A 23,689-nucleotide genomic window follows, 5' to 3' on the forward strand; every position below is an offset into this window, starting at 1 on the left:
CAGCCACCCACCCTGGAGGGCAGGCACACGGGGCACAGGTTCGTACTTCACTCTGCACTTCGCTCCTCTTCTCTTTTGCCTCTCTGATTTTTTTCCTCGGCGCCCCTGTTAGGATGTCCGGCCGCGGGCAGGTTAACTTGGTGGCGGATGTTACTTTGGAAAGTTTTGGCGAAGAGGAGAGGAGCTGGGGGCTGCCGGCTGAGGGAGATGCTTGGCGTCGGCAGAGCCCCCCTCGGGCCGCCCTTACCTTCAGGGGGGGAATCCCGTCACACCCAAACGCTGCCGTGCGTCCACCGCGATATTCGGCTCCATTGCCATCAAAAGGCGCGGCTCGGGGCCAGACTCGAAAGGAAACAAGCCCCGCACGCTGCCCTAGGCCTGAGCAGGGCGGCAGAGCTGCAGGTGGGGCCGGCTGCATCCCGGGCCGGAGGGCGGCCTCTCTCCCTTCCCCGCATCCTCCGAGGAAAGGCTTGGCTTGGGTCGCTCCCGGGATGGGGGAAAAGCCGGGGGTCGGTGCCCAGCGCAGCCCGGGCCTCCCGGGATGGAGAAAGGGCCGGGGGCCGGGGCCCAGCGCAGCCCGGGATGGAGAAAGGGCCGGGGGCCGGTGCCCAGCGCAGCTCGGGATGGAGAAAGGGCCGGGGGCCGGTGCCCAGCGCAGCCCGGGATGGAGAAAGGGCCGGGGGCCGGTGCCCAGCGCAGCCCGGGCGGTGAGCGGTGGGCACCCCGGCCTCGGGGGCAGGGTAGGGAAGGGAAGGGAGCGAAGCAGGGACGGGCAGCAGTCTCTTAAGAGCCCATTTTGTGCTATTAGGGAGCGGTGGCAGCTTCTCGGCGGGACAGGGGATGACAGTGCATGACGGCCGAGCAGCCCATTATCCCGCTCCCATTGAGGCGCCCTTTCACTCACATGCAAACTCCTTGGCAGAGTCGTTTGTCTCCTCATTGTACTTTATTTAAGAATGCAATGGTTGTCAGGGCTCTTATTCAATTTCAAGATACTTTATTGATGAGCTTTGACTTTTAGCACTTTTCACATGTCAAGAGAAGTCAAGTGTATGCGGCTACGACTTCATTTTATGCTTTGCGCGTTCATACTCTCCACTTTCCGCGGTGGCTCTTGGAATTTCTTTTTCCTGTCTCTTCTCCTTCTTCCCTTTCTTTTCCCCGAGCCTTTTTTTTTTTTTTCTTTCTTTCTTTTTTTATTGTTTTTCCCGATGCAGACCCCCCTTCCCCCTCCCCGCGGCCCACTCGCCATAACCGATTGGGACACCCTGAGCTCGGGCTGGTGCTCCCAGTGTAACCTTAAATGCATGCGCTGAGGGGTTGCTTTAGAGTTTACTGAGGTGTGTCTTAATAGTCCGGCATTCAACAAATGTACTTGTGGTGTGTGGTCAGAGCAGCAAAGTCATTTACTTACTTTCCCCCTCGAGTTTCTGGCAGCCAGTGAAGGGGGTTCCTTGCAAAAGGAGAGGGAAGGAGGGGGGAAGCCTCTTCGGACGGGCACAAAGCGGCAGCACTGCCCAGCGCCCGGCTCTGCCTTTCTCCAACTCCGCCGTGGGATCTTTCTTTGAAAAAAAAAAAAAAAAAAAAAAAAAAAAAAAAATCAGCCCGGCAGCCCTTTAGTCAACAAATGGCACGTGGGAGAAGTTGGTGAGTGTTTGGTAAAGGACTCTTCAGGGCCTTTCACAAGAGCCCTCAATACACAAAGTAAATGGTGTATTTGCTCTGCTCTTTCCCGGCCGGGCTGAGCCTCCCTCTCCCTCTCCCAGCGCCGGGAGCCAGCCCCGCGCACCTCCGCCCGCGCCCAAAACATTTATACCTTTACGATTTCACTGCTAAAGGTACAAACACCCCTTATCTCCCATCGCCGGACTGTTTAAATGCAAATTGATCTCATCCCCCACCGGCCTCACCGCCTCTCCTCCGCCATCAGCACCGCGGCCCCATCCCCCAGCCCGACCTGAGGACGCGGCTGGGAGCGGAGCGGGAACGGTGGAGCGGAGCGGGAACGGTGGAGCGGAGCGGGAACGGTGGAGCGGAGCGGAGCGGGAACGGTGGAGCGGAGCGGAGCGCGGCCGGTGGAGCGGAGCGGAGCGGGGCCGGGCGGGCCCGGGGAGCGGCGCGGGCGGCGGGCGGCGGCGGCGGCGCCGGGCCCTGCGCATTCATATTCAAACGCCTGGGCCAATTGGGCCGGGGCGGGCGGCGGCGGCCAATGGGCGGCGGGGAGGCGCTGGCGGCGCTTTGCATACGGCGATATTCGGGTGGGAGCGGGCGGGCGGCGTTTGCACGGTGCCGAGTGATTAGTGGGTTTGAACCGCCGGCCCCGGCTCCGCCGCATTTCCCGCTCGGGTCCCGGCGCAGGGAGGAAGTGTTTTGCTGGAAGATGATGACAGAGGTCAGGCTTCACTAATGGGCCAGTGAAGAGCAGCGGAGGCGAGGCAGAGACCAAGGCACACGCACATTAATACACTTGAACCATCACCAATCAGCATAGGTGTGCTCTGCCTCTCTCTCCCCACTTCACTCACACACTCTTTTATCTCTCGCTCTCCAGTCACTGACAGCCCATTTTATTGTCAATCTCTGTCTCCTTCCCAGGAATTCAAGATCACACAACCAGCAGCTTCAGTGGAGAAAAACTATTTTGCTGGCAACTCTTTTTAAAGCACCATCATTTCAAATCAGTGCGCTCTTAAACTATTGACAGGAGCTTTGACAACAAGACAGGATGCCTCATAAAGGTGAGTCTGTTCGTTTATTCTCCCAACTTCTCCCTCCTCGCATTTTAATATTTAGGCAGGGCTCTCTCTCTCACCCCTCCTCTCTCTCTCTCTCTCTGTCTCTCATATTCCCATTTGCATTCCGGAGAGCTTCCCAGGGAACTTTCCAGCCCAGGAGCTCACAAACTTTCTGCCTTTCACATAAGCCCGTGTCCTCTGGAAAAGCTAAAGCATCTGACTCGGGAAACCAATGCCAACACCAGCAGCAGCAGCAATTCATTCCCACGCAGCGCTTGCTGCTCAGGGAAACCAGCAGCGCCGGTGTCTGCGGGGCCGCTGCTGCCCGTGCCCGGCTGCTCGGGAGCCGGGCTGGGCTCCGGCCCCACGCCACGCAGCGTGGGAGGGAGGGAGAGAAGGAGAGAGGGGGAGAGGAGGGAGGGAAGCGGCGCCTCGCTGCCCCCGGGGCGGCCCCGACTTCTGCTTTGTGCTCTGCGTTAGGGAAGGCTCGCTCCCGACGGTGGAGAAAAACACAGGGAGAGCGGCCGGGAGAGTTGCGTGGGGAGGGAAGAAAAAAAAAAAAAAAAAGAAATTAAAAAAAGGAACCCATATCCTAGGCCAAGTCAGCTCCCAGGCGCGGTACAGGCGGGGAGCTGAGCGGAGCTGAAGGGCTGTCAGCTTTAATCAGCCACCCGGGGATCTTCCCAACTTGTCCCCAGTGCCGGCAACTTTCCCAGCTCCGGCGCGGAGAGCCCGCACCGAGCCCCGCCGGGCGCCCCGTCCTGCCCCGCACCGGGCTCGCCCTGCTCCCGCTCTGGGGAATTATTTTTGCTCCCTTTTTCAATCCAAAGGCTTTAATTTATTGTTATTTTTTAAATTATAAAACCCCTTAACACCTTTTATTTCTACAAAACCCTCTTTGATCCAATCCCTCTCTACAGCAAAGCTTTTTTTTTAAACTTTCAAGAATTTATAAACTCTTCGCCATGCAAGAAAAAAAAAAAATTGCTCCAGCGAAGCGCAGCAATAAACTTGATTCCATTTTCCTTCGCAAGTGCAATTGCAAAAAAAAAAAAAAAAAAAATCTGAGTTTGAATTTAACCTTGCAACGCTTTGCACGGAGGGTTTACATGGGCACGCCGAGCAGGAATAAATTCTGGAAAGTTTAAAAACCAACTTTCTCGAATGATTCAATGTACCTGGCAGAGGTTGTTTTGGAAAACGAAAACAATGTACTAGAGAAGAAAAGTGAGTGCATCTTCCCCATCTTAGGGGCATAAAATAATAAAAGTGGCCCTTGACAATAAATGTTTATAGCTGCTGACCTTCACCAGCAACTCACCGCAAACCGATTCGTTTTTACCTTTTTCGCGTTTGCCCCGGGAAGGCGAAACTTTGCCCTTAACGCCTAGACACGGCTTCACCGGGAGAGGGGGGAAGAAATGCTCTCTGCCATGAGATTATGCCAAGATTTCCAGATTAAACCCCGAGCTGCGGATTAGGCCCGGCCTATTGGGACACGGCAAATCGCACCGGGGCTCCGGGGCTGCCGCGGGAGGAGCCGGTGCCTCGCCGGCCGTGCGGGGCCTGCCCGGGGCCGCTGCTGGAGGCGGTGGCGAGCAAACACACGCAGTTCCTCGCCCCTCTTACCTTGCTGCAGACCTCGGTTACCCTCTCCCTCTATTCTAAACCGCTCTCGGCTGTGTTTGGGTTTGTTTTGTTCCGCGGCTTTTTATTTTTGTCTCCCCCCGGTTCTTTTCTCTCAGACCCTCTCGGTGTCATTGGCGAGGTGCGTGCGGGCAGGGCTGGGAGCTGCAAGTTTTGCCGCTGCCTTTTGGGATGGCTCCTCTGGCCCCGTAGGCCCCGCGTTTGGGATTTTTGCGTGAAATGCGGGGGGAAATGGTGCGTGGGGCGGTGGGTTCGCCGCTCGGTGTGTGCCCGTGCAGACGTGTTCGGTGTGTTAAAGGGATGGCTCCGCGCTCAGCTCGGCTGAAGGAGATATCCCCGCGTCTCCTCTGGAGTGAGCAGCGAAGCTTGCTCTGCTGCTAATCAGGTAGCTCTCCAAAGAGCAGTAAATATTTACCAGCTAAAGTCTTCACGCTGCGAGAAAGTGCTTGTTTGATGTTTATTTTTATGGATTTGAGATTACTAAAAGCTACTTAATAAATTATACCGTGGCTGGTCCTGAATGGGGAAACGTGCCTCTTTGATTTCTCCATCATATGCAGGAAGAGTAAAATTAATATTCATTATAGGCGCAAAAGAAAGAGAATGAGTATTTTTAGGCGAAAAAAAAAGGGAGAGAAAATGAAGGCTGCGACTATTTCATTATTTTACCTCCTTTTTTTTTAGCAACCCCCTTGAATGGGCTCTTTATTGTAATTGTCCCTCCCCAATTGAGCACCCCACTGAGCTGTTGTATCTTTTTACAACCCCTAACAACTCGCACCAGTAACACAATTACCGCCAGATATTTATAACGAGAAATTACTTTTCCATTTTCACCCGCGACGATTTCAAATAAATACGCGGGGACGCATAAATAAATAAATAAGTGGGCCGGGGGCTGGCAGCGGGAGGGGGTGGGAGAGGGAAGGAAGGAAGGAAGAAGGAAGGAAGGTGGCGAGAGGAGGAGAGAGGGAGCAGTGGAAGGAGGGAGGGAGGGAGGGAGCGGGGGGGAAGGCGCTGGGGACTGTCCAGGCGCTGGGTCAAGGCAGGCACTAATGAAGGGAGAAGGGGCTTGTTTCTCTGCTCTTTGTAAGTTGGAGGGTTGTTGGTCCGTTGAGTTGGGAAGCTGCGCGGCCGGTTAAGGAGCCTGGGTTTCTGCACTCGGGGTTTGGGTAGAGGAGCAGAATGGAGGCCATTGTTCGCTTTCTGTAGGCTTTGTTTAACAGTTCTCACCCCCTCCTGTTCTTACTTTTTAAGGCAGTGAGGCGAGGTAGACAGCGTGTGTCACAGTACAGTGAAAAAGGGGAAGATCTAAAGACCAAAAAAGAAGTTAATCACAAGACGGGGAGTTTGGGGGAGAAAAAGTTGCGAGCGCCGCGCGGAAAGGGGGAAAAAAAACAAAAAAAAAAAAACAACCAAAACAAAAACAAAACAAATTTAAAAAAATTCCAAAAAACCAAAGCAAAACAACCAAACTCGAGGAAATACCCGGAGGTAAAAACGGAGCCCCGCTCGCAGCACGCAGGCAGCGGCGGAAGGTTCCCCCCGCCGTGTCCCCCCCGCGCAGCGCCCGCGCAGCGCCCGCGCACCTTCCCGGCGCCGCCGCACGCTTCTTAATGTACTTCTTCTGCTTTGTCCTAGAGGGAAGACTTTAACTAGTGACACGCAGATGTGCGAGTCCCTAAATTGTATGAGAGGACAGTCCACCCCGCTTTCAGGCAAGTTTTAAAACATGACTTCGGACTCTCTTTGTGATTGTTGTCGCTCCACTTAATACACCACCTCAGCGAAGAGCTCTAACGACGAGGCAGTACGCCACCTGCATGCAATTAAAACGAGAAACCACTTGGCGGGCTGCTTTTCTTAAATTTTTTTCCCCCCGCGAGTTAGGGATACATATGAACTTTTTTTTTCTTTTTTTTTTCTTTTTTCTTTTTTTTTTTTTTTTTTTTTCTTATTTTGCCTTGAGGTATTAAAGCCCCCAAATCCCTAAACGAACCGGGGGCGGGAGGGGGAAGATGCCTAAGGATAACAAAGTTATCCGGTGCGATGTTAGCCTCTCTGCAGCTTAACCCGTGTGCATTGCCTGCCCTGATTAACGCCTATTTTGTCACTGCTAGACTGCTATAGGCGACCCCCGTGGGATTCTGCTCTCTCAGCCCACCATGCAGAACAGTAAGTGCCTGCGGGCAGCGCAGCGGGCGGAGGGCTCCGGCCGGGCCGGGTTGGGAGGCGGCTCCGCGGGCAGCGGGGCCCTGCGCGCCCGCCCCGTCGGGGCTCGGCTAGCCCGGGGGCGGCGGGGCCGGGCCCGGCAGCGCTGTCACGGCTCTGGGGCCGCCGCGCCAGGCCCAGCACCTGCCCGCATCCCTGCCTTGGCTGCCCTGCGAGCTGGGCAGGAAAAAGCCGCTCCGCGTTAGGTGCGGCTCCTCGCCACCTTTGGGTTTGCGCGCTTCCCGATGTCTCTGTGGCCTGTTAATTTTTGGGGTTTTTTTGGGGGGTGGGGGCTTTTTGTGTTGTTGTTGTTGTTGTGGTTGCTGTTGTTGTTTAGGACCTCGTGGGTAGGCCTGTGTGCCTCTCAGAGGGGACAGCGCGGGCACCGAGCCGGGTGTGGCGGCCGCTCTTTGCGCGGGGCTCGGAGGGGCTGCCGGGCAGGTCCCAGCCGCTCCGGGCTAGGCCTCGTCTCCTCGGGACGCGGATCCTCCGCGGGGTGGGCTCCGCGCCCCGCGGGCCCTCTGGTTCTGCGCGCGTAGCGGCGGCGAGGAGCGCAGGTCGGGCTGCGCGGCCCTTGCGCGGAGCGCGGAGCTCCTCTGGACCCTGACAGGGGACGCGTGGCTCCGGGACCCCTTCATCATCCCACCCTGAAACCCATTAATGAGTCGTGCATCTGGAAAAGCAGAGGTTTTAGGGATTTCTCAGACATCCCTTGAGTGAAGCGCTTTTTTTTTTCTCTTTTCCCTTTTTTTTTTTTTTTTTTCCCCTTTTCCCTTTATTTATTTATTTATTTATGTTTTAATTTGGTCTGCTTCGATGTTACTTTGTGGCGGTTTTGCCCTTATTTATCTGCCGGGGCTGCTGCGTGCGTGTGCGTGCGATGCAATTTCATTTATCGCGAGCCAAAACGGAGCCCGGGCAGCCCGGGAGGGTTTTACCTGCGCCTCGCAAGGACGGCGGCCGCTGCCCTTGGCCGTGGCGTGCCGAGGGTTTATGGTAATGGGGGATGCCTTCACTCGGCCGTTTGGGATCGCCACTGCAAAACGCAGAAAAGATATCATTCGGGTGAAGCCTTTATTTTGTTTAAAGGTCGCGGCGGGCTCTTCGGGCTTTGTGTTAATAACTCCTGGGTGTATATGGTGCAGAGCATCCAAATTGACACCATATGTTTTCCTATTAGATGACTAGCAATAGAATACAAGGCGCATAATCATTGCCACTGGGCGAGATCTACACCGCTCTCCAGGGAAATTATATAATGATTAAGGCTTAACCTTTTAAGTGAAACTTTGATTTTGCTTTCCCCGCTGCCTTTTTTTTTTTTTTTTTTTTTAATGTCGGCGAGGGTCTCCCCCGCACGAATTCGCGGGGATCAGGGGCTGAGAGCGCAGGGGGGGAGCAGCCGCGGGACTGCGCCCCCGGGCGCGCATCATCCCGCCCCGGGAGAGAGGGAGGGAGGGATGGAGGGAGGGATGGAGGGATGGATGCGGGATGCTGGGAAGCGCAGGTCGCAGCTCCGGCCGCGCTGCTGGGCCGGGGCGGCAAATTCCCCAGCCCCGATGTCACTTCGAATCCATTGCGCGGGGAGCGCGCCCCCTCGGTGTGTCCGCTCAGAGCCCCCGGCTACCGCGAACCGCAGCCTCCCTCGGAGGGAGAGCGAGTAGAGTTCAATCTAGTCTGAGTGATATCCAAATGCGGACAGAAAGGGTCGTTTTATCATGCTACTATTTGTCGTGACGATGCAATTTTCAAAAGCAGAGTACTGTCATAAAGTGACACGCCTGCCACAAGTGCTCCAACTGATCTTTTCAATTAGCCTTCCATGCATGATCCGGGGCGACTTCCGCCTATTTCCAGAAATTAAGCTCAAACTTGACGTGCAGCTAGTTTTATTTTAAAGACAAATGTCAGAGAGGCTCATCATATTTTCCCCCTCTTCTATATTTGGAGCTTATTTATTGCTAAGAAGCCTGGGCTCTTGGAGTCAATTTATCAGGAGGCTCCAAAGAGAGGAGAGCGGAGAGCGCGTAGAGCAGAGCTTCTCCAGGGAGACCCTCAAAGCCTGGAGCTTCAGGTTGGGCACTGGCGAGGCAGCCTCTCGATTTGCTTTTGGCGAAGCGAGCTGCGGCTGTGCGGATGCAGGCAGGCTCGCTTGGGCTTGGGCTTTGGGCTTTTATTTTATTTTTTTTTTTTTTTCCGGCGGGGTGGAGGATTAAAAAAAAAAAAAAAGAAAGAAAGAAAAAGGAAAAAAGGAAAAACGGCAATGCAGAGGAGCAACCCAAGGCGATCAGATCAGGAATATTTCTGGGCTTTCGGGCTGGGTTTCGGGGGTTTGTGGCCGCGGCGGGTTTCGCAGACGGGCAGCGCGCCGCGGCCGCGGTTTGGGAGGCGCGGAGGGCGAGGATGGCGGCGGGACCCGGCGGGGAGCGGCGGGCAGGGACGCGCTCGGTGCCGCCCCGGCGGGGGCTGCGCGGCTCGGGCACGGGCACGGGCAGCGCAGGGTGCTATGGTGGGCGCTGTGCTTCCCGCAGGTCACAGCGGCGTGAACCAGCTCGGCGGGGTGTTCGTCAACGGGAGGCCGCTGCCCGACTCCACGCGGCAGAAGATCGTGGAACTCGCTCACAGCGGCGCCCGGCCCTGCGACATCTCCCGGATCCTGCAGGTGAAGGCGGCGGCGCCCCCCGCGCTCCCACCGCTCCGTCCGCTCCGCTCCAGCGCCGCTGTGTCACCGCCGGGCGCTGCTGCGACCCCCCCACACCCACCCACCGCCACCACCACCACCCGCCTTCCAGCCTAATAAAGCGATCCATCCGCTCGGTTCTTGCTGCAAATAGACCTTCCGATGCGTATATATAGAGAGATATATATATGCCTTTTCAAGTATCGCAGTTTTTTCGCTTTTCGTTCCCCCTTATTTCCATCCGGTGATAACCTGCACTGTCGTTTACAGTTAGTTGGCTGTAATAAACTGAATTATACGGCTCGGCATAATTTCAGTTTCCTCTCCTTTCCTCCGTACCCCCCCACCCCGTATTTACTTATGATTTTGTGATATCTGTATGCATTTGGCGTGGCTTACTCGTTTTGGTTTTTGGTTTTTTATTTTTTTTTTTAATTTTTACCTTTTTTTTTTTTTCTTCCAAAAAGCAAAACAATACCTAAAAAAAAAAAAAAAACCTAAAAAAAAGACAGAGAGATAAAAGAACCCCCTTCAAAGCCACGCCGCTTTAGCCCGGAATCTGTCCTTACGGACATTCCCGCAATCTGGCGCAGTTCAGGGGTATTTTGTAAATGTAGATCTTGAAAACCCTTCACTCACCCCTTCCCCCTCAAGTCCTTTGGCTAAGAGCAGTGAGAAGGATGGAGACTAGTCTGGTTTACCTATTGTTCGCATTTAAGGCATATTTTAACCTTGATACTAAGAGAATTACGTTTTGACCAGATGATATTTTTTTCCTTCCAAATGTTTTTAAAGTATCACTTTTGTAGAGGGTAGGGCCACGAATGTAATTTTTTTTTAAGAAAAAAAAAAAAGACTCTCTAAGTAAGTTCTCATACCATTTAAGGTATATTTTTGTGTTATAGACCCATGCAGATGCAAAAGTCCAAGTGCTGGACAATCAAAACGTAAGCTTGTCATTGTTTAATGCATACTTAAACAATTTTATTTTTGTCTTGAAATTATTAATAATGTGATTTTCTGTCCGCTTCCCTATCCAGGTGTCGAATGGATGTGTGAGTAAAATTTTGGGCAGGTATTACGAAACTGGCTCCATCAGACCCAGGGCAATCGGAGGTAGTAAACCGAGAGTAGCGACTCCAGAAGTTGTAAGCAAAATAGCGCAGTATAAACGAGAGTGCCCCTCCATCTTTGCGTGGGAGATTCGAGACAGATTACTATCAGAGGGGGTCTGTACCAACGATAATATACCCAGTGTAAGTTCATGAAAAAAACCTTCCTGTGTGCCGTGTACAATGCTGGGTAGCCGTAGCGAGCCTCTGCTTCCTTTGTTTTGGTATCAGAAGAGAGGATAGCAGGTTCACATCATTTGCATGTGGCAGGGTCAGACGCATTTTTTCATACAGAATCTGACAAATGCCTTTAAGGAGGGGGAAAAAAAAAATAAAAAAAAAAACCAATATGCGGGTCACCCCTGTGCCTGGCGCCTCAGGACTGCAAGCATCAGTCGGAGCCATCACTCTGGTTTTGCAGGGTTGGGTTTGGGGCGCTGCTTTTTTTTTTTCCCTTTGCTTTTTTTTTTTTTTTTTTTTTCCCTTCTTCCCCCCCTCCCCCGTGGTTTGTTTGTTTGTTTGCACCACCACCACCAGCAGTGAGCGAGCCGGGGCGGCGGGGACGGCTCAGGGAAGCCTTGACTTGCGCCCAGGTCGAGCCGCCCGCTGCGCGGGGGGACGCGGGGGTTGCGCGGGTGCCTGGCGGGGAGCGCGCTACCGCACTACCATTGCCTTTCCTGTCCTTTGCCTTCCAGGTGTCGTCGATAAACAGAGTCCTACGCAACCTGGCTAGCGAAAAGCAACAGATGGGTGCCGACGGGATGTACGACAAGCTAAGGATGCTGAACGGGCAGACGGGGACCTGGGGCACCCGGCCCGGCTGGTATCCCGGCACCTCGGTACCCGGGCAGCCCGCTCAAGGTAAGGCACAGCGCGGCGGCCGCTCCCCAGCCCGGGGCGGCTCGGTTCGGCTCGGTTCGGCGGAGATGGGTCCGCCTTGCCCCTGCCCCGGTGGGTGCGGAGCGGTGGGCGTCCCTCGGTGGGCAGGGGCAGCCCAGCAGCATCCGCGGTGCCGGCAGCCTGGCGGCATGCGGGGCTGAGCCTGAGCCTCGCCCATCGCCCGCTAATTGGGGCTGCCCATCCCTGCCCGAGCCGGGGTCTCTCCCCAAAGCCGGGGCCATCGGGAGCTATCTCCGTAGGGCTGATTGTAATTCCTCCTCAATGGACCCGAAACAACTTTGTAAATATAGGAAACTGTTTATCCTGAAGATTAATAGGTATTTGTTGTAGGAATGACAAGGGGATAATATGAAGGATAATGGGATGTTACGTTACATACTTAAGATGGTTAATGGCTTCTTTTTGAATGCGGGCTCTGTTGAGGCTCGGCTCTCCCTGGCTCTGGTCATTCCTTTAGAAGAGGTGTCTATATACAACAACCTGCTTTTTGTTTTCACCCCGCAAGGAAAAAAAAAATCGGTAACAGTGTGCGGAATATCTGGTACAAAGGATGTTTCTGTCACACGCAAGAATTTGTTATGGGAACAATTCTGTCGCTATGTAATTGCTCATTAGAGATCGTTTTGTTTCTCATTAAGGCGACATGAATAAGCGTCTAGTTGAAGGAGACAGCTGTAGAAATGTTCCACAGGAGACCTCTGGACACGATATGGCACCGCTTGCCAATTAGACATGTCAGTTTTAAGAGAAGAAAACAGTCTATGAAGGACACTAGAAAGATAGAGCGGAGCCCTCGCTTCCCCCCACCCCCGCTTCGGTGTTTTTTTGTTGTTCGGTTGCGGGGTTTTCTTTTGGCGTTTTGTTGCGGGCCCGATGTCCACCCCAGGAGCCGGGGCCGCCCTGGCCTCGCCCTTACCTGCGGGGCCCGGCCGTGCCCGGTGCCGCAGCCGCGCTGCGGAGCGCGGAGCGGGGCAGCGCGCCCTCCCTCCGCGGCTCCCTCCGGCCAGCGAGCTCTTGGGCGTTTGTGTTTATTTGTCTGCCCTTAGGAAAGGCGCTCAAAAGGAGAAATGTCGGGCTCCCCGCCGCAGAGCGCTGCGCGGGTGCGGAGCGGGCACACCTGGGCGGCAGAGCCCGCTGTGCCCGGGGTGGGACCTGCGGGGGCCGGGGGCTCTTTGGGGACCCTTCCGTGGCGCGGGGAGCAGCGCAGTTTCCGCGGGAGACCGCGGGAGCCCTGTCCGAAACCCGCGCACGAGGCAGGGCAGGGCTCGGGCCGCGGGTGTGCGAGGGGGAGGCAGGCAGGCACTTAAAACATCCGCACGGCGAAATTAAAATTAATAAAATGGATTTCCTCTGGAATATTCATGCTCCCTCTAATGTTTTTCCCTAGCCAGGGGTATGTTGCTGGATTTTAAGAGTCCATTACTCAAAAAGCATAAGGCGAGGTTAGGTCTCAGAGGGGTACAAATATGGTCTCAATCTGATAAACGCCATGCAGCAGTGAATAAAATAATGGATACATGAGGGCTGACAGAACAAAAAGAGACATCTCTATCCGGGAGAAATTCTCCAGTGATTTAGTGGTTTTAGGGATCACCGAGACACTGTTTCTTATCTTTTTTTCTCCCCTCCCTCTCTTATAAGACTAAAGCCTTCTATAGGATTTAGACACTTTCTCTTTCAACAGATGCTACAATGTTTTGATCCCGGCTCTATAGCTGAGAGGTGCTGCAATTGGTTTGCTATCTTTTTTTGCTTGTTTTCCGCCTCACTGATTAAGACACTAAGAAACTAAGGAATGATTTTATTTCCCAGAGTCTTTTTTTTTCTTTTTTTTTTTTTTTTTTTTTCAGGAAACAAATCCTATACCCAGCGTCAGATGGTCTGGCTATAGGATAATAGGGACGGACATTCACTTGCTTTCTTACGGATTAGGTCTGGAAGGTGGAACAGCCCTATTGAGATAGCTTCTTTTAGGGGCTTTAAAAAAAAACAAAAAAACAACCAAACAACCAAAACTCAAAGAAAAAAAAAAAAAGAAAGAAAAGAAGGGGTGTGTGTCTAAAAAGAAGATATCTTAATTGTCCGGGACGGGGTTGGAAATGACCATAAGCGAGTTTAGGTGAGACTTTAGGCTGACCAAAAGATGTTTGGGGGGACCGGGTTGGAAATGACCATAAGCAAGTTTAGGTGAAACCTTAGGTTGGCTGAACGATTTTTTGGGAGACGGTGTTGGAAATGACCATAAGCAAGTTTAGGTGAAACCTTAGGTTGGCTGAACGATTTTTTGGGGGACGGTGTTGGAAATGACCATAAGCGAGTTTAGGTGAGACTTTAGGTTGGCCGAATGATTTTGGGGGGATGGGGTTGGAAATGATCATAAGTGAGTTTAGGTGAGACGTTGGCCAAAAGATTTTTGGGGGGTCGGGAGGATTGGAAATGACCATAAACTGGTTTAGGTGAAACGTTAGATTGGCTGAAAGATTTTGGGGGAACAGGATTGGAAATGACCATAAACTGGTTTAGGTGAAACGTTAGATTGGCTGAAAGGGTTAGAAATGACCATAAGCGAGTTTAGGCGAAACCTTAGGTTGGCCGAAAGATTTTTTGGGGGGACGGGCTTGGAAATGACCACAAGTGAGTTTGGGTGTAACTTTAGGTTGCCCGAAAGGCTTTGGGGAGCCGGGGAGCGCGCCGAGACGGGGTGGCGGATAAGCACAGCCTCAAAACTTTGCATCGGGGCCGCCCGTTTCGGGGGCTGCCCGGTGGGCTCCCCCCGTCCCCCTCCCGGCTCGGGGGGCCGCGTCCATCCCCCCGGGCGCCCCCCCGGCCCCGGGCGCTGCGGGCGCGGCCCGAGCGGACAGTGATGGATGAGGGCGGTGGCGGAGGTGAGCGCGGCCCCTCCGCGGGCGGGCGCGGCCCCCGGCGCTGCCACCCGCGCTTGGCAGGGCGCTGCCCCGCCGCGGCGGCCGTCCCCGGGCCCGGGGCTTTGTGTGCCCTGAAAAGCGGCTCCCCCCGCCCCCCCGCTATTCACCCGCCGCCGGCCGCCTCAATGGGGCTGCGGCCGCCCATATGGTGACCACGGCCGCTGAATCCCCGTGTTTAAATGGAGGAGAAAGTTCGGGTTTTAAAACATTTCAAAGTGGTTGAAAGGGTCCCACCAGATCCTGTCACAATTCCCCCCGAGCTTTGAAGACCGGGGCCATTGTTCGCCGATTATAAATGATATTACTTTAAAGTTGATTTCCCACAATATTTAAAGGATGTCGCGGGAGTGTCGCTATTTATTTTTGGCGTAACTTTTCAAGGGAATTAGCATAAGTAGCCCATGCGTCCCTCACCCGGGCTCCCTCTTTATGCGACATCAAAAACGCTTCGAAAAATATGCTTTGAAAGGAGAGGGAGAGTTCATTTAGGACAAGGACTTCTCTGCCTCGCCGGCAGGCTCCGTCCCTCCGGCCCCGGCGTTCGGGGGTGCCCGCCGAGCCCCCCAGGAGCAGCCGGCCCCGGGCCGCACCGCCCCTGCCCGGGAGCCCGGCACAATGAAACTTTCCCCTGTTCAATGGCAGAAATTGCATTAAAAGTGGTGGAAATGCCCTAATTAAAAATGTACCACTTAAATGATATGCCAAGCGCTCAGCTGCAGAACGGCGTATTTAGCTAGTTAGTGAACTCGCTACTATTTCTTTTAAAATTACATGTTAAAATTTTAAAAGAAATCTTACTTTTCTCTGGTGCAACACATTACAAAGAATGGACAGTCCTTTTATCTAAATATAAAATTCCATTTTCAGCAATTATAGCCTGTTCTTGGTGATGATATAATTACAGCTGTGCTCAGTAATAGGTGTCAAGGCAATGCACACTCATACAATAGTTGAATAAAACTGCAGAACAATGCAGGCACTTCTAAATTCACAACCTTTAAAATGAAATTGACTGTGCAGAATTCAAATAAAAACTGGATAAATATTTTTTAAAAAAGATTACAAGCTTGGTTTGGTTTCTTAATAGCATTTTCTGCAAACCTATCAACATCTAATTGATTAGATAGGAATTACTGATTATAGATAATCTGAAATACTGAACATCACTATTTTAAATATAGCAATAGGTAAATAAATGCAGCAGACGGAGGAGACCGCCATAGCACTCCAGCATGGATTCATGGAAAGAATCACTTTCAGGGGAAGGTATTTTTATGCAAGTTTTATTCCAGAGGGAAAACAAAATGAAATTAAGACCAGGTGATGGTAATTCCTCATCTCCGATGTTTACGTAAGGCTGGAAACAGAAATGTTTCCGTGTTACCTGTGCCATTAGCGCCGCGTTGCTTTGATACCCGAGACATTTTCAAGGGAGGGTGTCAGCAAACATGGCTGAACTCGTTTCCAGTTGCATTATTTCCCTGATAGGGATCTTCAAACACGAGTACCTGCATTTCACTTTCCGACTCTCTCGGTTCCACAGATGGCTGTCCGCAACAGGAGGGAGGAGGGGAAAACACTAACTCCATCAGCTCTAATGGAGAAGACTCAGACGAGGCCCAAATGAGACTCCAGCTGAAAAGGAAGCTGCAGAGAAATAGGACATCCTTTACCCAAGAGCAAATCGAAGCCCTTGAGAAAGGTGAGTGACATTTTTCTATGGCTGAAGCAGGAGAGAAAACAAAATGTGCCCTGCCTACATTACCAGCCGAATGTTACCACAGCCATTCCTGTGCCTTATATATATATATGTACATATTTAAACTCTGGGGCTCCCTCTGTGCTCTTTTATTCACAATTATTCATCGCTGGCCGTGGTGTGCCCTGCAAAGCTGTTACAATGGTTTTCAAAGGCGAGGTGTTCAGGGCGGGCATCCCACCGATGCTGCACCCCGGGATTCTCTCGGTGGGATAACTCTCCTCTCATCCTCTGTGCTGCATTGCTGGGGAGGCGAGGGCAGGCAGGGGGCTGGCAGAGCCCTCCACGCCTGCCCCCACCTCACTGCCCATCCCCAGAGCCCGGGGCTGGGAGCAGGTGCCCTTTTCCCTGGCCGGCCTGGGCGCACCTCGCCCCTGACCCGCCGCGGAGCTTTGTCCTGGTTTTGCGCTGCTATCCGGCGACGTGCCATTTCGCTTCTTGGTGACAGGGTCACAGCTGCCTTGGGGACCCCCTCGGTGGAGGCAGAAGCCCTGGCTGCTTCTTGAGAGATGCAGCACTGCACCCAAGCCTGCCCATCCCCATGGCAATGCTCCCCAGCAGGCAAGGCGTCCTCCTCGCTAACGCACAGGCAGAAAGCTCAGCTTTGCCCTTACAGTGATGCTTCTTAGGAGCATTCAGAGCACAGGCAGTGCAGGAACAGCTCTGGTTTTACAGTCAGCCACATCAACTCTGCAGCTAATGCAAGAATATTTCCTTCTGCAGAATTTGAGAGGACCCACTATCCTGATGTGTTTGCAAGAGAGAGACTAGCTGCTAAAATAGACCTGCCTGAAGCAAGGATACAGGTACTGATTTGCTCTGCAATTGTGACTGTTATTATTTTTACTATTACTACTCTGATTTTGTTACTCCTGGCTTCTCAAAGCATGGGGCAAGCCATATTAATGATCAGATATTTGCCCATACCCCTCTTTCAGGAAAATAGCAGCAGCTGGCTTTGCTTTCCCCTGCTGCTTTGCTCTTGGGCTGCCTGGGGGAGGCCCTGTGCCTCTGTTCCTTGTAAGGTCACTCACATCTCTCAAATGCTGTGTTTCCAGGTGTGGTTTTCCAACAGAAGGGCCAAGTGGAGAAGGGAAGAGAAGCTGAGGAACCAGCGAAGACAAGCCAGCAACACTCCCAGCCACATTCCCATCAGTAGTAGTTTCAGCACAAGCGTTTACCAGCCGATCCCACAACCAACCACCCCCGGTAATGCCCCCAACACACTCATCTCCATCCATCCATCCATCCATCCATCCATCCATCCATCCATCCATCCATCCATCCATCCTCTGGGCCAATGAGACTCTGAGGCTGTGCTGCCAGTTGTAATTGTGGTTAAACTAATGTGTCCATCTATCTGTCTATTCTATTATAGTTTCCTCTTTCACATCAGGTTCCATGTTGGGCAGGACGGACACGGCGCTCACGAACACGTACAGCGCGCTGCCGCCCATGCCCAGCTTCACCATGGCCAACAACCTGCCTATGCAAGTGAGTCCAGTGCCACGCCAGGGCACAGCACTCCCTGGGCACTCAGCAGCCCTTGGGCTGTGTGGGAGTGTGGGTGGGGACCCTTCCTCTGTGCCACAAGGGATTACAGACCAGACCCAAACCGTGCTGCAGGGAAAGCTGCACCCAACAACTCCCTTGGCATCTTTTCAGATGCTCTGTTTGGGGGAATGAGAAAGCAAAAGGGCACTGAAAGATGTGGTGCTCAACAAGCACTTTTCTCAGGTTTCCAAAGAGAAAAGTCCTCAGATTTGCAAGGCAACAAATCTGGGATTAAAAAAAAAATGCTGTTTGGGGGGGAAAAATGTGGTTAACCTCTGGAACTTGCTGATGCCATATTGTGGAAATTGCTGCTTGAATAAGCTGCTGGAGGGATCTGACCTTCTGGATGTAGGTAACGTGGCAGAGGCACATTAGGAACACCTGAGAGAGGGAAGGATGTGATTAGCATCAGTGGTTATGCCAGCTAAGCCAGAATTGCAAGAGCTGTCAATCCTCATGCCTGAAAGCATTAGCTGATCACCAGCTGGGTTAGGAAGAAATCTATTCCTTTGGGGTCTGTTTCTATAGACCTTTCAGATGCAAAATTCCTCCTTTTTTAATGGTGGGGTTGGCCTAGGAAGGTGCTGGCCAATTACGGGAGTTTTACAGCTTTGTCTGAGCCACACAGCATTGACCACTGCTAGAGACAGGCGAGCAGATTAGAGAGCCTGACTCCTTCGCTGCGGCAATTACCATGTTACTAATTGCTGGACCAAAATTAACCAAATAAAGTTAGAGTCTCGCAAGTCTGTGGAAAGAAGCGGCGCTGGCCGGGTCGCTGCTCCGTGACGCGCGAGGCCGGCGGCGCCGTCCCCGGCAGCAGGGCTGGCAGCAGATGACAAAAGATCAAAAGGCTGATCCAGGAGGGGACCCTTGGGAAAGCAGGAGGCCCCTGGTCCACCACTGGGCACCTGGGCAGGGACACAGCACGTGTGAGGCTGGCTGGAAAGCGCTGCCTGCGTGGTCAGCGTGGCAGGGCAGCCAGGCGGGTCGGAGGGATCTCTCTGCGGGCGCACGGAGCGTTGTGTGCTCTCCCAGAGCAAATGGGGCTCTCAGTGAGGGCTGCTGGTTTGTGGCAGGGGTGTGCAGGCGGGAAATGTGTGCAGATGTGTTGGGTCTGCTGTGCTCGGGGTGGGAATTACTCATCCTGCTTCCCATTCCCTGGCTGTGCTGGTCAGCACTCACCCGGCAGCCTGGAGCAGGAGAAGGCTCTGCTTGGTCCCTCCCCAGCACTGTGCCATCCCTCAGCCCCTGCCGCAGCTGCTGTCCCCCCTGGCACATTGGGGTTTAGGGCTTGGAGTTGAGGTAAATGGAGATGTCTGTTCTGGGATGCTGCTGGCACAGGTTTGGGGTGGCGGACGGGGATCAGTGATGGGGATCGATGCACGTGTGTGTGTGGGGTTGGGGGCTTCCCCTGCTGAGCCTTGGTCCCCCCAGCCCCACACATGGTCTGTGTGTATGTGCCCCACGCTGGCAGATGCAGGACCAGCCTCTGAGCCTCAGTGGAGTGGCTTTAGTTACAGCACCAAGTGTGAGGTGACTAAAATGTTAATGACATTTTATTTACAGCACCAAGTGTGAGGTAACTAAAATGCTAGTTACATTTTATTGACAGCACCAAGCGTGAGGTAACTAAAATATTAGTTTTGTCTTAGTTGCAGCACCAAGTAGGAGGTAAGATGCTGGCCCTGTCTCTAGCTGCAAGTGGTAGGAGACATTTTCCAAAAGGAAGATGGGTATAAAGCAGGGCAGCACTCAGGTTTAGGGATGTAACACCTCCAGCATCTGGATGTAGGGATGTGCTCGCCAAGCACGTCTGAAAAAGCTCCAGTAACTGTCCATATTGGTTTTTAGCCCAAAAGCCTCCATGAAGGGCCTGCTTTGTTTGTCTCCTAAATAGGTCTTTACACCAGGGTGCCTGAATTTGAAACGTGAAGCTGATTTTTTGCTGTCCGAGGGCTGGCACGTCCATGCCCAAGGGTGTGATGCTGCCCTCAGCTGCAGGGCCACTCACCACGTTGTGCTTTGCCCCCACAGCCCCCGGTGCCCAGCCAGACCTCCTCCTACTCCTGCATGCTGCCCACCAGTCCATCGGTGAATGGACGGAGCTATGATACATACACCCCTCCTCACATGCAGACACACATGAACAGCCAGCCCATGGGCACCTCTGGCACCACTTCCACAGGTGAGTGACCTCCCTGCCAGCCTGCCTGGTCTGCTCCAGCCATCAGAATTCACTGCATTGGCTGTGAGACGTCTCTCCCCATCGCTTGGGGAGCTCTCTCTGCTGGGATTTGTTGCTGCCACTCCGGGCAGAAGATGAATATATATAACCTTGCAAACTAGAGCAAAAAAAAAAAAAAAAAAAAAAAAAAAAAAAAATTCTGATTTTTAAGCTGCTTCTTGGAGGGCTAGATGGAAAGAAAGCTGATTAACAGAGGTGGTGTGGAAATAGCAGGACAGAGGCAAGCTCTCCAGTGAGCCCCCCCATCCCTCAAAATCTTCCCTGTATAATTAAATTCTAAATCAGCATTTGTTTCAGCATTAAATTGCAGCAGAGGTATCCACAGTGTTGAGGTTAAGTGTATGTGAAACTGTTTGCAGTACTGGGCACATTTTTACCGTGTCTGTGTCAGATGTTATTTATTGCTAAAGGTTTGAAGTTATCAAAGAGGCAGGGAACCTGTAGAAATATTAGCCCATGCATAAAAAAGGCAAATCAGGGTAAAAAAGGGCAAGTGTTAGCAGAAACAGGAGCAATCCAGGAACTTTTTAAAAGAATAGAACTGTTCTGTGTATTTTGGGCTGAATTCTCAACTGATACAAATGAGCAGAGGCTCTGGCATTTATCTCAAAGCGTGAAAGTTTATTTATAGCAACAATCAGTGAGATGGGCATAATTTCTAAAATATATACACCCCCAACCCCCGGTTCCACAGGCTGGTAGACGGTGAGACTTGATGTTTGCTGGAATAATTTGATGTTTACTGGAATACAAGCTCAAATCTGTGAAACCGTAAAGCAAAAATCGTGCTATGTATAGAAAAAACTAAAATATCCATTTTCCCTCTCAATTTTCAGGTCTCATTTCCCCTGGAGTGTCAGTTCCAGTTCAAGTTCCTGGCAGTGAACCTGATATGTCTCAATACTGGCCAAGATTACAGTAAAACATGTGTTAATTCCGTAAATGACTATATGGACAACAGTTGGATGTTCAGCAGTATTTTATAAAGGAAGAATGGCTCTCAGAGTACTTCTGTACTGCAACTGTGCCCTATGCTGTAACACATGGAAAAGACTTTCACATGGACCTTTGTACACTGAAGGCATTATATCAGTTGGAACAAATCTTCATTTTGGTATCCAAACTTTTATTCATTTTGGTGTATTATTTGTAAATGGGCATTTGTATGTTATAATGAAAAAACAAAAAAAGAACAATGTAGACTGGATGGATGTTTGATCTGTGTTGGTCATGAAGTTGTTTAAAAAAAAAAAAAAGAAAAGGAAAAAAAAAAAAAAGAAGCCATGATCAACAAGCTTTGCCACGAATTTAAGAGTTTTATCAAGATATATCGAATACTTCTACCAATCTGTTCATAGATTATGGATTGATGTTCCAAGTTTGTATCATTCCATTGCATATAACTGAACCTGGAACAACACGCACTAGATTTATGTAAGAAAAATATCTGTTGGTATTTCCAAAGGTTGTTAACGGCTGAAGCTATGTGCAAACAGGGGTTAAGAGAGAGCTGCCATGAAGAAAAGAGTTTGATAGATAAAAGGTAGATTGTGTCTTCGATATAATCCGATTTGTTTTATGTCGAAATGTAAGTATTTGTCTTCCCTAGAAATCTCCCAGAATGATTTCTATAATAAAGTTAATTTCATTTATATTTGACAAGAATATTCTATAGATGTTTTATACACATTTTCATGCATCATACGTTTCATTTTTGGTCGGCAAGAGTTAATTGTTCTTAGATATAGTTGTACTACTGTTCACAGTCCAATCATCTTTGTGCATCTAGAATTCATTCCTAATCAATTAAAAGTGCTTGCAAGAGTTTTAAACTTAAGTGTTTTGAAGTTGTTCACAACTACATATCAAGATTAACCATTGTTGATTGTAAAAACCATGCCAAAGCCTTTGTATTTCCTTTATTATACTATTTTCTTTTTAACCTTATAGTGTGGTGTTGCAAATTTTGTTATTGTGCTAGGTTAACCTCATTAAGCTTTATTTTGATTTTATTTTCAGTTTTCAGTAAGGAGGGGCTCTTAAGGAACACTTTATAGAGTTTCAGCCCTTCCACCAGCCTGTAATTTGGGCTAACAAAAAGAAGACAACCTTAAGTTTAATTTTGATTCTATTTTCAGTAAGGAGAGGTTCTGAAGGAACACTTTTACAGACTTTCAGCCTGTAACTTGGGCTAGGAAAAAGATAGGTTCATGTATCTAACTGTTTATTTAGCTGGGGTTTCTGGGGATGCTCTAAATGAACTCCAGAACCCAGCAGAATTTCCAGAGGGGATTTGCACCATGCCAGGCCCGTGTCTGTCTGTCCCCGTTGTACGTAAAGGACGCACGGACACACGTACACCCAGATGTACACCCCCCACTCCTAAAAATTGGTTTTGTTAGGATGCTTGAAAGGGGGAAAAAAACAACCCAGCTGCGTTTTTAACAGGCTCTTTAGGAGAGTGAATGCCATCCCTTTATATTGCCACACAGCACAATCTTAGTGTAATTTTCCATTGAACTTGTAACCTGGTTAATACCTCAATGCGCTTTGTGTGAGGGTTGTTAGTGTGGGCGTGGGTGGAGAGCTGCATGTCAAGGAATAATGAGAGAAGACAAATCAACAGGCAACAACAATGCGAGCTGGGACTGGCTAGTGAAAGCTAAAGGCCTTTAGTCACTGGCAGGGAAATCTAAACATTCCCATATCTATGAAGCTGGCTCATTGTGCTGCGGTTGTTACTCTCGATGCTGTGCTGAAAAAAGGGATCTCATGATTAAAAAGCCAATGTGAGGGGAGTTTTGAGTCAAAGCACAGGCATCACAAGCAGCCTTTGTAAAGCAGAGGTGCCATCCAGGCTGGTTATGTTTTCCTTTTGGCATATTTGATAGCACTTCACTGGAGCAGGGCTGTGCTGCTGAGGCGGCTGCAGTGCTGCAGATGAGATAAAATGCACGTAAACTCAGGATCCTTTGGGGAAAAAGAGCAGCTTTGCTCAAAGCATGAGATGATGGTTATTACAATGAAGAGCTTAAAGCAAGCAAAAATGTGCCTTGATTTTGATACTAGTCAGTTTTAAGGATATTTTAAGTTTTAAAGGCATCCATTCACAAATGTCAAGGGAACAACAGTTTTGAATTTTTTTTTGCACATTTAGTACATTTTTTAGTACATTTAGTACATTTTTTAGTACATTTAGTAAATTTTTATCAGACCTGCACGTTCCGTATTTATAAGCAAGAGATAAATTGCATTAAACACCACAACAGGCAGGTCTGTCCTCACACGGCTAACTTGAATCCGGGAACAATTAATTACAGGTACAAACCCAGCACTTGTACAGCTAATTACCATGTTTATACCCACTAATGCAGCTTGTTACGGAAAGTTCCGCTCAACCAGGAACGGAAAAAGATCTTCCCATCCCTTCCTCCCCCGACAGCTTCTGCGCGCTGCTCCCGCAGGTGCCGATGCGTGGCCGGGGCAGCTCCCCACGGCCCTTCCCGGCTTTTCCCGGCCTTGCAGCTCCCCTGCCCGTGCTCCAGCGGCCTCCATGGCGCAGTGCCAGCCCTTCCATGGCGCATCCCCAGCCCTTCCCAAGGTTTTCCCTGCCGGGCGAGGGCTGTGCGACAAAGCCGCGGGATGTGCGCGGATGGACCTTGGGATGATTCCAGTGACAGCCCCGCTGGCCGTGGCGGAGAGGGGACATTTCTGGCTGGCTGGCTGCTTGCCGTGCCCTGTGGAAGCGGAGAAGTGCCCGCCTGGCTGGCTGCACATCGGGGAGAAGCCGGGATGCGCTCGGTGCCCGCAGCCGCTGCCGGGCGCTCCGCGGGGCACGGGCAGCCTCGCCCTGCTGCCAGCCCAGCCAAGGGGCATCGCCCCGGGTGGCATCGGCCCAGAACCCCCGCTGGATCTGCTG

At 51.5% G+C, this 23,689-nt stretch overlaps 2 protein-coding genes across 2 annotated transcripts in view; one reads left to right on the forward strand and one right to left on the reverse strand.

Moving 5' to 3' along the window:
- Positions 1-1,260: 1,260 nt before the first annotated feature.
- ELP4 (elongator acetyltransferase complex subunit 4) overlaps positions 1,261-23,689 on the reverse strand; it is a 177,382-nt gene continuing 154,953 nt past the window's right edge. Inside the window, exon 10 of the mRNA XM_059474053.1 lies at positions 1,261-1,562. Coding sequence (XP_059330036.1) covers positions 1,407-1,562 — 156 coding nt within the window. The 3' untranslated portion in view covers positions 1,261-1,406. The remainder of the gene's footprint in view (positions 1,563-23,689) is intronic.
- PAX6 (paired box 6) lies at positions 6,052-21,712 on the forward strand. Its single transcript, XM_059474052.1, is given in 14 exon segments — positions 6,052-6,100; positions 6,503-6,557; positions 8,544-8,647; positions 8,650-8,667; positions 9,125-9,255; positions 10,179-10,220; positions 10,314-10,529; positions 11,081-11,246; positions 15,753-15,911; positions 16,692-16,774; positions 17,027-17,177; positions 17,347-17,462; positions 19,560-19,710; positions 20,607-21,712. Coding segments are annotated over 14 exon segments (1,527 nt in total). The 3' UTR covers positions 20,693-21,712.

Source organism: Ammospiza nelsoni, chromosome 6, assembly GCF_027579445.1.
Source record: "Ammospiza nelsoni isolate bAmmNel1 chromosome 6, bAmmNel1.pri, whole genome shotgun sequence".
Lineage (NCBI taxonomy): Eukaryota > Metazoa > Chordata > Aves > Passeriformes > Passerellidae > Ammospiza > Ammospiza nelsoni.